At 43.0% G+C, this 13,281-nt stretch overlaps 1 protein-coding gene across 1 annotated transcript in view; it reads left to right on the forward strand.

The window, feature by feature from the left end:
* Positions 1–509: 509 nt before the first annotated feature.
* The window catches only part of DOCK8 (dedicator of cytokinesis 8), a 515,743-nt gene continuing 502,971 nt past the window's right edge, over positions 510–13,281 (forward strand). The window contains exon 1 of the mRNA XM_053699981.1: positions 510–581. Coding sequence (XP_053555956.1) covers positions 510–581 — 72 coding nt within the window. The remainder of the gene's footprint in view (positions 582–13,281) is intronic.

A 13,281-nucleotide genomic window follows, 5' to 3' on the forward strand; every position in this document is an offset into this window, starting at 1 on the left:
GGCATACGAGACTGCTGATAAGAAAAAAAAAGGAATGGTTTGTTGCAACAGAACAAAATAACTGCTATATAGTAATGTCCGTACAAGCTTTGAGCTATAGTTCCTTTTTATTTTCTGTTTCTAAATAGTGACAGTAATAATAAGCAAAGTATGCTGTGCTCCCCTCTCTCTATGGACAATAAACAGTGGGTTATCAAGCCCCTTCGTTATTCTTTTGACCTTTTATGTATATATATTTTGTGCTATTCAGATAACCCTTATGTGACTTGTTCCCGAGTATCAATGTGTGGCTAGTAATCCTTGAAGCAATAATGTAAGGGATTTTGAAGGATTTTAAGCGGATATGGAAAAGTCCCAATCAATAAACCAGTGTCTCTGTTCATGCAGACACATATATATATGAATACATATACCTCCGCTCCCTTCTGTGCCCCGGTACCTCTGACCTGGATCGTCCTAGGTCTTGCTGGTTTGCTATGCGCTGTTCCGGACCCCCGTCCGTCCACACCATGCGGATTCAGCGTCTTCCGTATCGCCACACGTGGGGCGTGACGTCACTTCCTGGATTCCGTCTGTTGATGGTACACCCTGGGCAACTGGGCTTGGAGTTTGCTGGAACTTCAATCAATCCACGGGCTGTTTCAAGCCTCTCTGCCGCAAAAACCTCTGTTGTTAAATCGCACCAAAATAGGTACTTCCACAATTTTTTTATCCTGATGCCGTATGTATCCTCGGGAACCAAAGTTGAAAGGATATCATCCAGAGAGAGGGTTATTAGCAAGTCCGGACTGCAGTGCAGCTAGTGGAAAAGCAGCAACTGACTTGGGCAAAAAATTGAAGCTCAAAAAATACAAGATGTCAGTTGCTGCAATTAAAAAAAAAAGTCTCTTTATTTAGAAATATTTAAAATACAGAGGGAACATACCCTATTTGAAAAGAACAGACTAACATGTTTCGGCTTGCGCCGTACTCATAGTCCTAAAACAACATACAGACACTCCTGCTTAAGAACCCTATAATAGGGTTTGATTGGTAGAAATCTCAATTATCAATTAGGGTTTTTAAAGGTGCAGTACATAGTACTCTTTTTTAGCAATGGGATAGAATGTATACACACATCAATTCATGCAATTTAGAGTATATAATTATACAGTGCCCTAAATTCACACATGTCTAACATTTACTTTATGCCTCAATCTCATATTTCTTTTGTTAAAGATGGATTGAACTAAAAAATGTAAAATTCACATCATAGATTTCAAAATTTAAACTATACATTTTGAATACGAGACTGCTGGACAGCATCCTCCTGAAAGAATTACAGCTCACTCTACTAGAGCGGTGGCTTCCACATGGGCTTTTAAAAATGATGCTTCTGTTGAACAGATTTGTAAGGCTGCAACTTGGTCTTCGCTTCATACCTTCAAGCAGTGGTGCCTTCTGTTTAACCATCTGTCTTGTCCCTCCCGTTCATCCGTGTCCTGTAGCTTTGGTATTGTATCCCACAAGTAAAGGATGAATCCGTGGACTCGTCTTACCATTATAGAAGAAAAGTAAATTTATTCTTACCTGATAAATTGATTTCTTCTATGGTAAGACAAGTCCACGGCCCGCCCTGTCATTTTAAGACAGCTTATAATTTTTTGATTTAAACTTCAGTCACCTCTGCACCTTGTAGTTTCTCCTTTTTCTTCCTGTACCTTCGGTCGAATGACTGGGGGGTGGAGCTAAGGGAGGAGCTATATAGACAGCTCTGCTGTGGTGCTCTATGCCACTTCCTGTTAGCAGGAGGATAATATCCCACAAGTAAAGGATGAATCCGTGGACTCGTCTTACCATAGAAGAAATCAATTTATCAGGTAAGCATAAATTTACTTTTTTCACATTAAATGCACCCACACTTATTATATATTGTTTTTTAGAGGACAAATAGGGCTTTTGACATCAAATATTTATTTATGGACTTACTTATATTTTATTCATATTAAATTTAAGTGTGAGAAATTAAGAAATTGTATTTTTTTCTACGCACACACATTTTCTTTCTTAAGGTGGTGAGAGTCCATGATTCCTAACTGTTCTGAATTCATCACCTGGCCACCAGGAGGAGGCAAAGACACTTTACAGCAGTACTTTAAATGGACAGTAAAGTCAAAATTAAACTTTCATGATTCAGATAGAGCATGCAATTTTAAACGAATTTCTAATTTACTTCTGTTATCAAATTTGCTTTGTTCTTTTTATATCTTTTATTGAAGACTAAAACTAGGTAGTCTTTAGTACTCTATGGCAGCAGTGTTATTCAACATTATTTGTAACTTTGTTATACAATGTTGCAAAACACTGCTGCCATAAGGTACTAAAGACACGTGCACACTCTTGAGCTCTTATGAGCCTACTTAGTTTTACTCTTTAATAAAAGATACCAAGAGAAGAAAGCAAATTTAATAACAGAAGTAAATTGCAAAGTTGTTTAAAATAGCATGCTCTATCTGAATCATGAAAGTTTAATTTTGACTTTACTGTCCCTTTAATATCCCTCCCACTTCCCTGTACCTCCCAGTCTTTTTTTACATCTATCAGGTGCAGGTGAAGAGTGAGGTGCCCTGGATTTTTAGTTAAGAAGTGAGGGGATTTTTCATCTTGTGTCCCCTCATAAGGTAAAGCCTTGAAGAGAGGGGCAAAGGGAGTACTGGCTTTGCAGTGTAATTCTCTTAGGTGAATCATGGTCACAAGCCTTCCACAGGCGTCACTGGGACCGGTCCTTCAGCCTCCTGCTGCCAGGCCATGTACTCTCTCAGTATATCCTCTACTGTCTAGTACAGCACTGGATGGGCTCTCTACTGCAGTGTTTTTCAACCAGTGTGCCGTGGCACACTAGTGTGCCGTGAGAGATCCTCAGGTGTGCCAAGGCAGACTGACAACAGTGTGACATATTTTTTAAACTTTGCTTGTTTTTTACTCCCAGTACAGGGGTATTTTGTAGGAGGCATGGCATAACAGCACAATACATACAGTATGTATGTGTTTGTGTGTATGTGTATATATATATGCTGTATTAGGCTACAATGTGTGATTTATCCAACATTGGTGTGTCCGGTCCACGGCGTCATCCATTACTTGTGGGATATTCTCCTCCCCTACAGGGAATGGCAAGGAGAGCACACAGCAAGAGCTGTCCATATAGCCCCCCCTCTGGCTCCGCCCCCCAGTCATTCTCCTTGCCGCTCTGAACAAGTAGCATCTCCACGGGGATGGTGAGGAGTTTGTGGTGTTAGTTGTAGTTTTTTATTTCTTCTATCAAGAGTTTGTTATTTTAAAATAGTGCCGGTTTGTACTATTTACTCTACAACAGAAAATGAAGAAGATTTCTGTTAAAAGAGGAGTATGATTTTAGCAGCAGTAACTAAAATCAATTGCTGTTCCCACGCAGGACTGTTGAGCCCAGAGAACTTCAGTTGGGGGGAACAGTTTGCAGACTTATCTGCTTCAGGTACGATTAGTCATATTTCTAACAAGACATGTTAATGCTAGAAGACTGTCAGTTTTTCTCTTAGGGGATCGGTAAGCCATTTTCTTAGATTCATAACAGATTAAGGCTTATAAATGGGCTCTATACTGGTTGACACTATTGTGGGTTAAATCGATTGGTTTATATCAGATTTATTGGACATTTAGAGTGTTTTTTTGTGTTATAAAAGCACTTTTGGGAACGTTTTTCTCCAAAATTGGTGTGTCCGGTCCACGGCGTCATCCTTACTTGTGGGAATATCTCTTCCCCAACAGGAAATGGCAAAGAGTCCCAGCAAAGCTGGCCATATAGTCCCTCCTAGGCTCCGCCCACCCCAGTCATTCTCTTTGCCGTTGCACAGGCAACATCTCCACAGAGATGGTTAAGAGTATGTGGTGTTTAGTTGTAGTTTTTTATTCTACTATCAAGAGTTTGTTATTTTAAAATAGTGCTGGTATGTACTATTTACTCTGAAACAGAAAAAGATGAAGAATTCTGTTTGTGAGAGGAAGATGATTTTAGCAGACAGTAACTAAAATCCTTTGCTGTTTCCACATAGGACTGTTGAGATGAAGTAACTTCAGTTGGGGGAAACAGTTAGCAGACTTTTCTGCTTAAGGTATGACTAGCCATATTTCTAACAAGACTGTGTAATGCTGGAAGGCTGTCATTTCCCCTCATGGGGACCGGTAAGCCATTTTCTTAGTCTCAAGCAGAATAAAGGGCTTAATATGGACTATAAAACTGGTAGACACTTTTATGGGCAAAATCGATTGCTTTATTTGGGCATTTTATACATGTTTATGCTGGTTTTTCACATTTATAAACTTGGGGAACGTTTTTTAACGTCAGGCACTATGTTAGACAACTTTTCCAGTCAGGAAGAGCCTTCCCAGTTGTAGGCTGAGCCTCATTTTCGCGCCATTACTGCGCAGTTGTTTTTGAGAGCAAGACATGCAGATGCATGTGTGAGGACCTGAAAATAGTTGGAAAAGTTCCTAGAAGGCGTCATTTGGTATCGTATTCCCCTCTGGGCTTGGTAGAGTCGCAGCAAAGGCTGTAGCTGGGACTGTAGAGGGGTTAAAACTGTAACCGGCTCCGGTTACGTTATTTTAAGGGTTAAAGCTCTGAAAATTGGTGTGCAATACTTTTAATGCTTTAAGACACTGTGGTGACATTTTGGTAAATTTTGAACAATTCCTTCATATTTTTTCACATATTCAGTAATAAAGTGTGCTCTGTTTAAAATTTAAAGAGACAGTAACGGTTTTGTTTTAAAACGGTTTTTGTGTTTTACTGACAAGTTTAAGCCTGTTTAACATGTCTGTGCCTTCAGATAAGCTATGTTCTATATGTATGAAAGTCAATGTGTCTCCCCCTTCTAAATTATGTGATAATTGTGCCAAAGCGTCCAAACAAAGTAAGGACAGTACTGTCACAGATAATGAAGTTGCCCAAGATGATTCTTCAGATGAAGGGAGTAGACATGGTTCTACATCATCTCCTTCTGTGTCTACACCAGTTTTGCCCACACAGGAGGCCCCTAGTACTTCTAGCGCGCCAATGCTTATTACCATGCAACAATTGACGGCTGTAATGGATAACTCCATAGCAAATATTTATCCAAAATGCCTGCATATCAGAGAAAGCGCGGATTGCTCTATTTTAAACACTGAAGAGCAGGAGGGCGCTGATGATAATTGTTCTGATCATACCCTCACACCAATGCTGAAGGGGCCATGGAGGGAGGTTTGGTCAGATGGTGAAATTTCAGATTCAGGAAAAATTTTCCCAGACAGGCTGAAACCTGATGTTGTGACATTAAATTTAAAGTTTAAATTAGAACATCTCCGCGCACTGCTTAAGGAGTGTTATCTACTCTGGATGATTGTGACAACCGTGTCATTCCAGAAAAATTATGCAAGATGGACAAGTTTCCTAGAGGTTCCGGTGCACCCCGACGCTTTTCCTATACCCAAGCGGGTGGCGGACATAGTAATATAAGGAATTGGGAGAAGCCCGGCATAGCCTTTTTGTTCCCCCTCCTATATTTAAGAAATTATTTCCTATGGTCGACCCCAGAAAGGACTTATGGCAGACAGTCCCTAAGGTCGAGGGGGCATGTTCTACTCTAAACAAGCGCACTACTAGTCCTATCGAGGATAATTGTGCTTTCAAAGATCCTATGATAAAAAATTGGAGGGTTTGCTTAAAAAGATTTTAAACAGCTAGAGTTACCTTCTTCAACCCATTTCGTGCATTGGTTCCTGTCACTACAGCCAGGCGTGTTCTGGTTCGAGGAACTGAGAAAAGTCGCTCAATAGAGAGACTCCATATGAGGAGGTTATGGACAGAGTTCATGCACTTAAGTTGGCTAACTCCTTTAGTTTAGATGCCGCTTTGCAAATAGCTAGATTAGGCGGCGAAAAATTCAGGGTTTGCAATTGTGGCGCGCGAGAGCGCTTTGGCTAAAGTCTTGGTCAGCGGATGTATCATCCAAGACAAAAATGCTTAATATCCCCTTCAAGGGTAAAACTCCTCTTTGGGGCCAGAGATGTGAAAGAGATTATCTCAGACATCACTGGGGAAAGGGCCACACCCTCCCACAAGATAGGCCTTTCTAGGCCAAGAATAAGTCTAATTTTCGTTCCGGACCGGGCTCTAATTCTGCATCCTCTAAGCCAAGAGGGTAATACCTCACAGACCAAACCAGCCTGGAAACCGATGCAAGGCTGGAACAAGGGTAAGCAGTCAAGAAGCCTGCCGCTGCTTAACAAAACAGCAGTGAAGGAGGTAGCCCCCGAGTCCCGGGACCGAGGATCAGTGGGGGGCAGACTCTCTCTCTTTGCTCAGGCTTGGGCAAGAGATGTTCAGGATCCCTGGACGCTAGAAATAGTTTCTCAGGTTATCTTCTGGAATTCAAGGAACTACCCCCAAGGGAAAGGTTCCACATGTCTCACTTATCCCTCAAACCAAATAAAGAGACAGGCATTCTTACATTGTGTAGAAGACCTTTAAAGATGGGGGTGATACACCCAGTTTCCAACGGCGGAACAAGGAATGGGATTTTAGCTCAAATCTGTTTTGTGTTTCCCTAAAAAGAGGGAACTTTCAGACCAATCCTGGATTTAAAGATCCTACAACAAATTTCTCAGAGTACCATCGGTCAAGATGAAGACCATTCGAACGATTCTACCCACAAGTTCAGGAAGGTCAATTTATTACTACCGTGTATCTAAAGGATGCTTATCTACATATCCCTATCCACAAAGAACATCATCAGGTTCCTAGGTTCGCCTATCTGGACAAACATTACCATTTGTGGGCACTCCCATTCGGGTTAGCCACTGTTCCAAGGATTTTCACAAAGGGACTCGGATCCCTTCTAAGCGGTTCTAAGACCAAGGGGCATTGCAGTTAGTTACCGTACTTGGACGACATTCTAGTGACAAGCGTCGTCTCTTTCAAAGGCAAAGGCTCACTCAGACATGGTTTCTGGCCTTTCTCGAGATCTCACGGATGTGAAGGTGAACATAGAAAAAAGTTCCCGTGTCTCCGTCGACAAGAGTTCCCCTTCTTGGAACAATAATAGATTCCTTAGAAATGAGGATTATCTTGACAGGAAGGTCAGAAAGTCAAAACTTCTAAACGCTTGTCGAAGTTCTTCATTCTATTCTCGTCCTTCCGTAGCTCAGTGCATGGAAGTAGTAGGTTGATGGTTTCAGCAATGGACATAGTTCCTTTTGCGCGAATTCATCTAAGACCATTACAACTGTGCATGCTGAAACAGTGGAATGGGGACTATACAGACTTGTCTCCAGTTGATTCAAGTAGATCAGAAGACCAGAGACTCACTCCGTTGGTGGCTAACCCAGGATCACCTTCCCAGGGAATGAGCTTCCGCAGTCCAAGGTGGGTCTATCGTCACGACCGACGCCAGCCTAGTGGGCTGGGGCGCGGTCTGGGAATCCCTGAAGAGCTCAGGGACTGTGGTCTCGGAAGAGTCTCTCTCCCGATGAAACATTCTGGAACTAAGAGCGATATTCAAATTAACTCAGGGCTTTGGCCTCAGCTAGCAAAGACAGATTCATAAGATTCCAGTCAGACAACATGACGACTGTTGCGTATCTCATCATCAGGGGGGGAACAAGGAGTTCCCTGGCGATGAAAGAAGTGGACCAAAATAATACGAATGGGCGGAGAATCACTCCTGCCACCTATCTGCGATCCACATTCCAGGTGTGGAAAACTGGGAAGCGGATTATTTGAGTCGTCAGACATTCCATCCGGGGGAGGTGGGAACTCCACCCGGAGATCTTTGCCCAGTTGACGAAACTATGGGGCATTCCAATATGGATCTGATGGCGTCTCGTCAGAACTTCAAGGTTCCTTGCTACGGGTCCAGATCCAGAGATCCCAAGGCGACTCTAGTGATGCACTAGTAGCGCCTTGGGAACCTTCAACCTAGCTTAGTTGTTTCCAACCGTTTCCTCTCATTCCCAGGCTGGTAGCCAGGATCAAACAGGAGAGGGCCTCAGTGATCTTGATAGCTCCTTGCGTGCCACGCAGGGACTTGGTATGCAGACCTGGTGAATATGGTCATCAGGTTCCACATGGAAGCTACCTTTGAGACAGGACCTTCTTGTTCAGGGTCCATTCGAACATCCAAATCTGGTCTCCCCCAGCTGACGGCTTGGAGATTGAACGCTTGATTCTATCAAAGCGTGGGTTTTCAGATTCCGTGATAGATACTCTGGTTCAAGCCAGAAAACCGGTAACTAGAAAGATTTACCATAAAATATGGAAAAGATATATCTGCTGGGTGTAATTCCAAGGATTCCCATGGGAATAAGATAAAGATTCCTAGGATTCTTTCCTTTCTCTACAAGAAGGTTTGGATAAAGGATTATCTGCGAGTTCTCTAAGAGGGACAGATTTCTGCTTTATCTGTCCTACTACACAAACGACTGGCATTGTGCCAGATGTTCAAGCATTTGTTCAGGCTTTTGGTTAGGATCAAGCCTGTTTGACGAGACCTTTGACTCATCCCTGGAGTTTAAATCTAGTTATTTCATTTCTTCAAGGGGTTCCGTTTGAACCTTTACTATTCCATAGATATTAAGTTGTTATCGTTGGGAAAGTTTTTGTTTTTGGTTGCTATTTCTTCCTGCTAGAGAGAGTTTTCTGAGTTATCTGCTCTACAGTGTACTCCTACCCTATCTGGTGTTCCTTCAGATACGTTGTTCTGCGTACTAAGCCTGGTTTTCTACCAAAGGTTGTTTCCAACAAAAATAATAATCAGGATGATAGTTGTACCTTCTTTGTGTCCCGAATCCAGTTTTCAAAGAAGGAAGCGTTTGCTACACAATTTAGATGTAGTCCGGCTCTAAAGTCTACTTAGAAGCTACAAAAAGAGTTCAGTACAAACTTCTTCTCTGTTTGTCGTCTATTCTGGTAAAATAAGAAGGTCAAAAAGCAACTTCTACCTCTCTTTCCTTTTGGCTTAAAAGCATCATCCGATTGGCTTATGAGACTGTCGCCGGACGGCAGCCTCCTGCAAAGAATCACAGCTCACTCCACTAGGCTGTATCTTCCACATGGGCCTTCAAGAACATGGCTTCTGTTGATCAGATATGTAAGGCAGCGACTTGGTCTCACTGCACACTTTTGCCAAATTTTTACAAATTTGATACTTTTGCTTCTTCGGAGGCTAGTTTTGGGAGAAAGGTTTGCAAAGCCGTGGTGCCTTCCGTTTAGGTGACCTGATTTGCTCCCTCCCTTCATCCGTGTCCTAAAAGCTTTGGTATTGGTTCCACAAGTAAGGATGACGCCGTGGACCGGACACACCAATGTTGGAGAAAACAGAATTTATGCTTACCTGATAAATTACTTTTCTCCAACGGTGTGTCCCGGTCCTACGGCCCCCCTGTTTTTTAATCAGGTCCGATTAATTATTTTCTTTATACTAGCAGTCACCACGACACCCTATGGGTTCTCCTATTTTTTCCTCCCTGTCCGTCGGTCGAATGACTGGGGTGGGCGGAGCCTAGGAGGGACTATATGGCCAGCTTGGCTGGACTCTTGTCCATTTCCTGTTGGGGAGAGAGATATTCCCACAAGTAAGGATGGCGCCGTGACCGGACACACCGGTTGGAGAAAGTAATTTATCAGGTAAGCATTAAAGTTCTGTTTTTTTTTCGCCTGGCATCTAGTTAGACTACTACTTCAGACAGAAGAGGGCCCCCTTCACTCTGGTAATGGCAGATGAAGGAGGGCCCTGTTTTCGGCGCCTCAATTGCGCAGTTTTATTTACTTGGCAGTGCATTCAGCTTCATTTGAGGGTCCTGTGGGTAAAGAAAACGACTCAGGAAGGTTTATTTCAGTGCTGGATCACTTTAAGGGAAGGATAAAAAGCCGCAGCGAAGGCTGTGGCAGTGATTGTTGTGTTTAAAATTGTTTATTTGAACAAATAGCTCCGTTTTGCTCATTTGAAGGGTTAAAGTCTTGAAACTTGGTGTGCAATACTTTCAAAGGCACTAAGACTCTGGGGTGCAAATTTTGTAAAAATCGACATTGCCTTCATAGTTTTTCAACGTTCAGAAATAAAGTGTGCTTGTTTATTATTTAAGAGAGACAGTAACGCTTTCTTTAAAAGACGTTTTTATTGCATTATTAGCCTGCCATATTCTTTCTAACATGTCTGTAACCTTCAGATAGCTTATGCTCTGGTATGAATGGAAGCCAAGGTGGTTCCCTCTATTAATGTTTTGGGTGCAAATTGTGTCATAGCGTCCAAACAAAGTAAGGACAGTACTGTCACATTAATAAGATTGCCCAGATGAATCTTCATGTGATGGTAGTGGGGATAGTTTATCATCCTCTCCTTCTGTGCAATACCAGTTTTGCCCGCGCAAGGCGATACCTATAGTCATCTAGCGCGCCAATGCTGGTTACTATGCATGCAATTAACTGCAGTGATGGATAATTCTTTAGCAAATCTATAATCCAAACTGCCATCCGATTCAGAAAGCGTGATTGCTCAGTTTTTAAATACAGAAGATGAGCAGTTACGCTGAGGACAATTTATCATGTATTCCCCTCACATCAATCTGAGTATAGCAGTGAGGGAGGGGCCTGTCTGAAGGGGTAGTTTCTGATTCAGGAAAAGTTTCTCAGCAGGCAACACTAATTTAGTGATTTTTAAATTAAGTTAGAACAGCCTCCGCGCCCTGCTTAAGGAGGTCCTAACTACTCTAGATGATTGTGGATTCTCTGGTAATGCCAGAGAAATTGTGCAAATGGACAAATTCTTAGAGTGTTCCAGTGCACGCTGATGCCTTTCCGATACCCAAGCGGGTGGCGGACATAGTGACTAAGGGAGTGGGAAAAGCCAGGTATTACCTTTTGTTCCACCTCCTATATTCAAGAAAATGTTCCCATTGTCGACCCCCAGAAAGGACACATGGCATACGGTTCCTAGTTAGGGGAGGCGTTTCAATGTTAGCTAAGCGCACAACTATTCTATTGAGGACAGTTGCACTTTCAAAGATCCTATGGATAAAAGATTAGAAGGACTGTTAAGAGAATAGAATTTATTCAGCAGGTCTTCCTTCTTCAACCAATCTTGTGCATTATTCCTGTCACTACGCAGCGTATTTGGGTTAGGAGGGAACTGGAAAATTCGCTTCAAAGGGAGACCCATATGATGAAGTCATTGGACAGAATTCACTCACTTAAGTTGGCTAATGTCATATATTTTGGGATGCCGCTTTTCAATTGCTAAGTTAGCGCAAAAAGGCAGGGTTTGCTATAGTAGGCGCGCAGAGCGTTTTGGGCAAAAATTCCTGGTCGCGAATGTGTCGTCCAAGAATAAATTGCTTAATATTCCTTTCAGGGTAAGACCCTAGTTCGGCGCCGGAATCGAAAGAGATTATTTCAGACATTACTGGTGGAAAGGGAACATGCCCTTCCACAAGATAGGCCTTTTAAAGGCTAAGAACAAATCTAATTTTCTTTCCTTTCGCAATTTCAGGAACGGGACCAATTCCTAACTCTGCGCCTCCAGACAAGAAGGCAACACTTCCCAACCTAAACCAGGCATGGAAAAATTGCAAGGTTAGAACTAGGGTAAACAGGCCAAAAAGGCCCTGCTGCTGGCTACCTAAGACAGCATGAAGGGGTGAGGCCCCGATCCGGACCGGATCTAGTAGGGGGCAGACTCTCTCTTTTTGCTCAGGCTGGGCAAGAGATGTTCCGGAGTACCCTAGACACTAGAAGAAGTTCTCTCTGGGATATCTTCGAGAAAGGAACTTCCTCCAAAGGGAAGGTTCCACATGTCTCGCTTATCTTCAGACCAGATGAAGAGACAGGCATTCTTACACTGCGTAGGAGCCATAGTAAGTGGGAGTGATACACTCAGTTCCAACTGTGGAACAAGGTCAGGGTTTTAACTCAAACCTGTTTTGTAGTTCCCAAAAAGAGGGAACTTTCAGACCAATTCTGGATTTAAAGATTCTAAAACAAATTTCTCAGAGTTCCATTGTTCAAGATGGAAACCATTACAATCCAGGAGGGTCAATATATGACTACCGTGGATTAAAGGATGCGTACCTACATATTCCTATCCACAAAGATCATCATCAGTTCCTAAGATTCGCCTTTCTGGACAAACATTATCAGTTTGTGGCTCTTCCATTCGGGTTAGCCACTGCCTCCCAGAATTTTAACAAAGGTGCTAGGGTCCCTTCTGGCGGTTCTAAGACCAAGGGGCATTGCAGTGGCACCTTATATAGACGACATTCTAGATTCAAGCGTTGTCTCTTTCCAAGGCATACAGACATTGTTCTAGCCTTTCTCAGATCTCACGGGTGGAAGGTGAACGTAGAAGAAGAGTTCCCTGTCTCCGTCAACAAGAGTTACCTTTTTGGGAAACAATAATAGATTCTTTAGAAATTTAAGATCTTCCTGACAGAAGTCAGAAAGTCAAAGCTTCTAAACGCTTGTCAAGTTCTTCACTCTACTTCTGCAGCCTTCCATAGCTCAGTGCATGGGAAGTAGTAGGATTTGATGGTTGCAAGCAAGTGACATAGTTCCTTTTGCTCAAATTCATCTAAGACCATTACAACTGTGCATGCTCAATCAGTGGAATGGGGACTATGCAGACTTGTCTCCACGATTCAAATAGACCAGATGACCAGAGACATCACACTCCGTTGGTGGTTGACCCAGGATCACCTGTCTCAGGGAAATGAGTTTTTCCACAGACCAGAGTGGGTCATTGTCACGGACCCTACGCCAGTCTATTAGGCTGGGGGTGCGGTCTGGGAGTTCCCTGAAAGCTCAGGGTCTATGGTCTCGGGAAGAGTCTCTTCTCCCGATAAACATCCTGGAACTGAGAGGCGATATTCAATGCTCTCCGGGCTTGGCCTCAACTAGCGAAGGCCGGATTCATAAGATTCCAGTCAGACAACATGACGACTGTAGCTTACATCAACCATCAGGGAGGAACAAAGAGTTCCTTGGCGATGAGAGAGGTATCCAAGATCATCAAGATGGGCGGAGGATCACATCCTGCCATCTATCTGCAATTCACATCCCAGGAGTAGACAACTGGAGGGGCGGATTATCTGAGTCGTCAGACTTTCCATCCGGGGGAGTGGGAACTCCATCCGGAGGTTTTTGCCCAGTTGACTCAATTATGGGGCATGCCAGACATGAATCTGATGGCGTCTCGTCAGAACTTCAAGGTTCCTTGCTACGGGTCCAGATCC

Source organism: Bombina bombina, chromosome 2 (genome assembly GCF_027579735.1).
Source record: "Bombina bombina isolate aBomBom1 chromosome 2, aBomBom1.pri, whole genome shotgun sequence".
NCBI classification, from domain to species: Eukaryota; Metazoa; Chordata; class Amphibia; order Anura; family Bombinatoridae; genus Bombina; species Bombina bombina.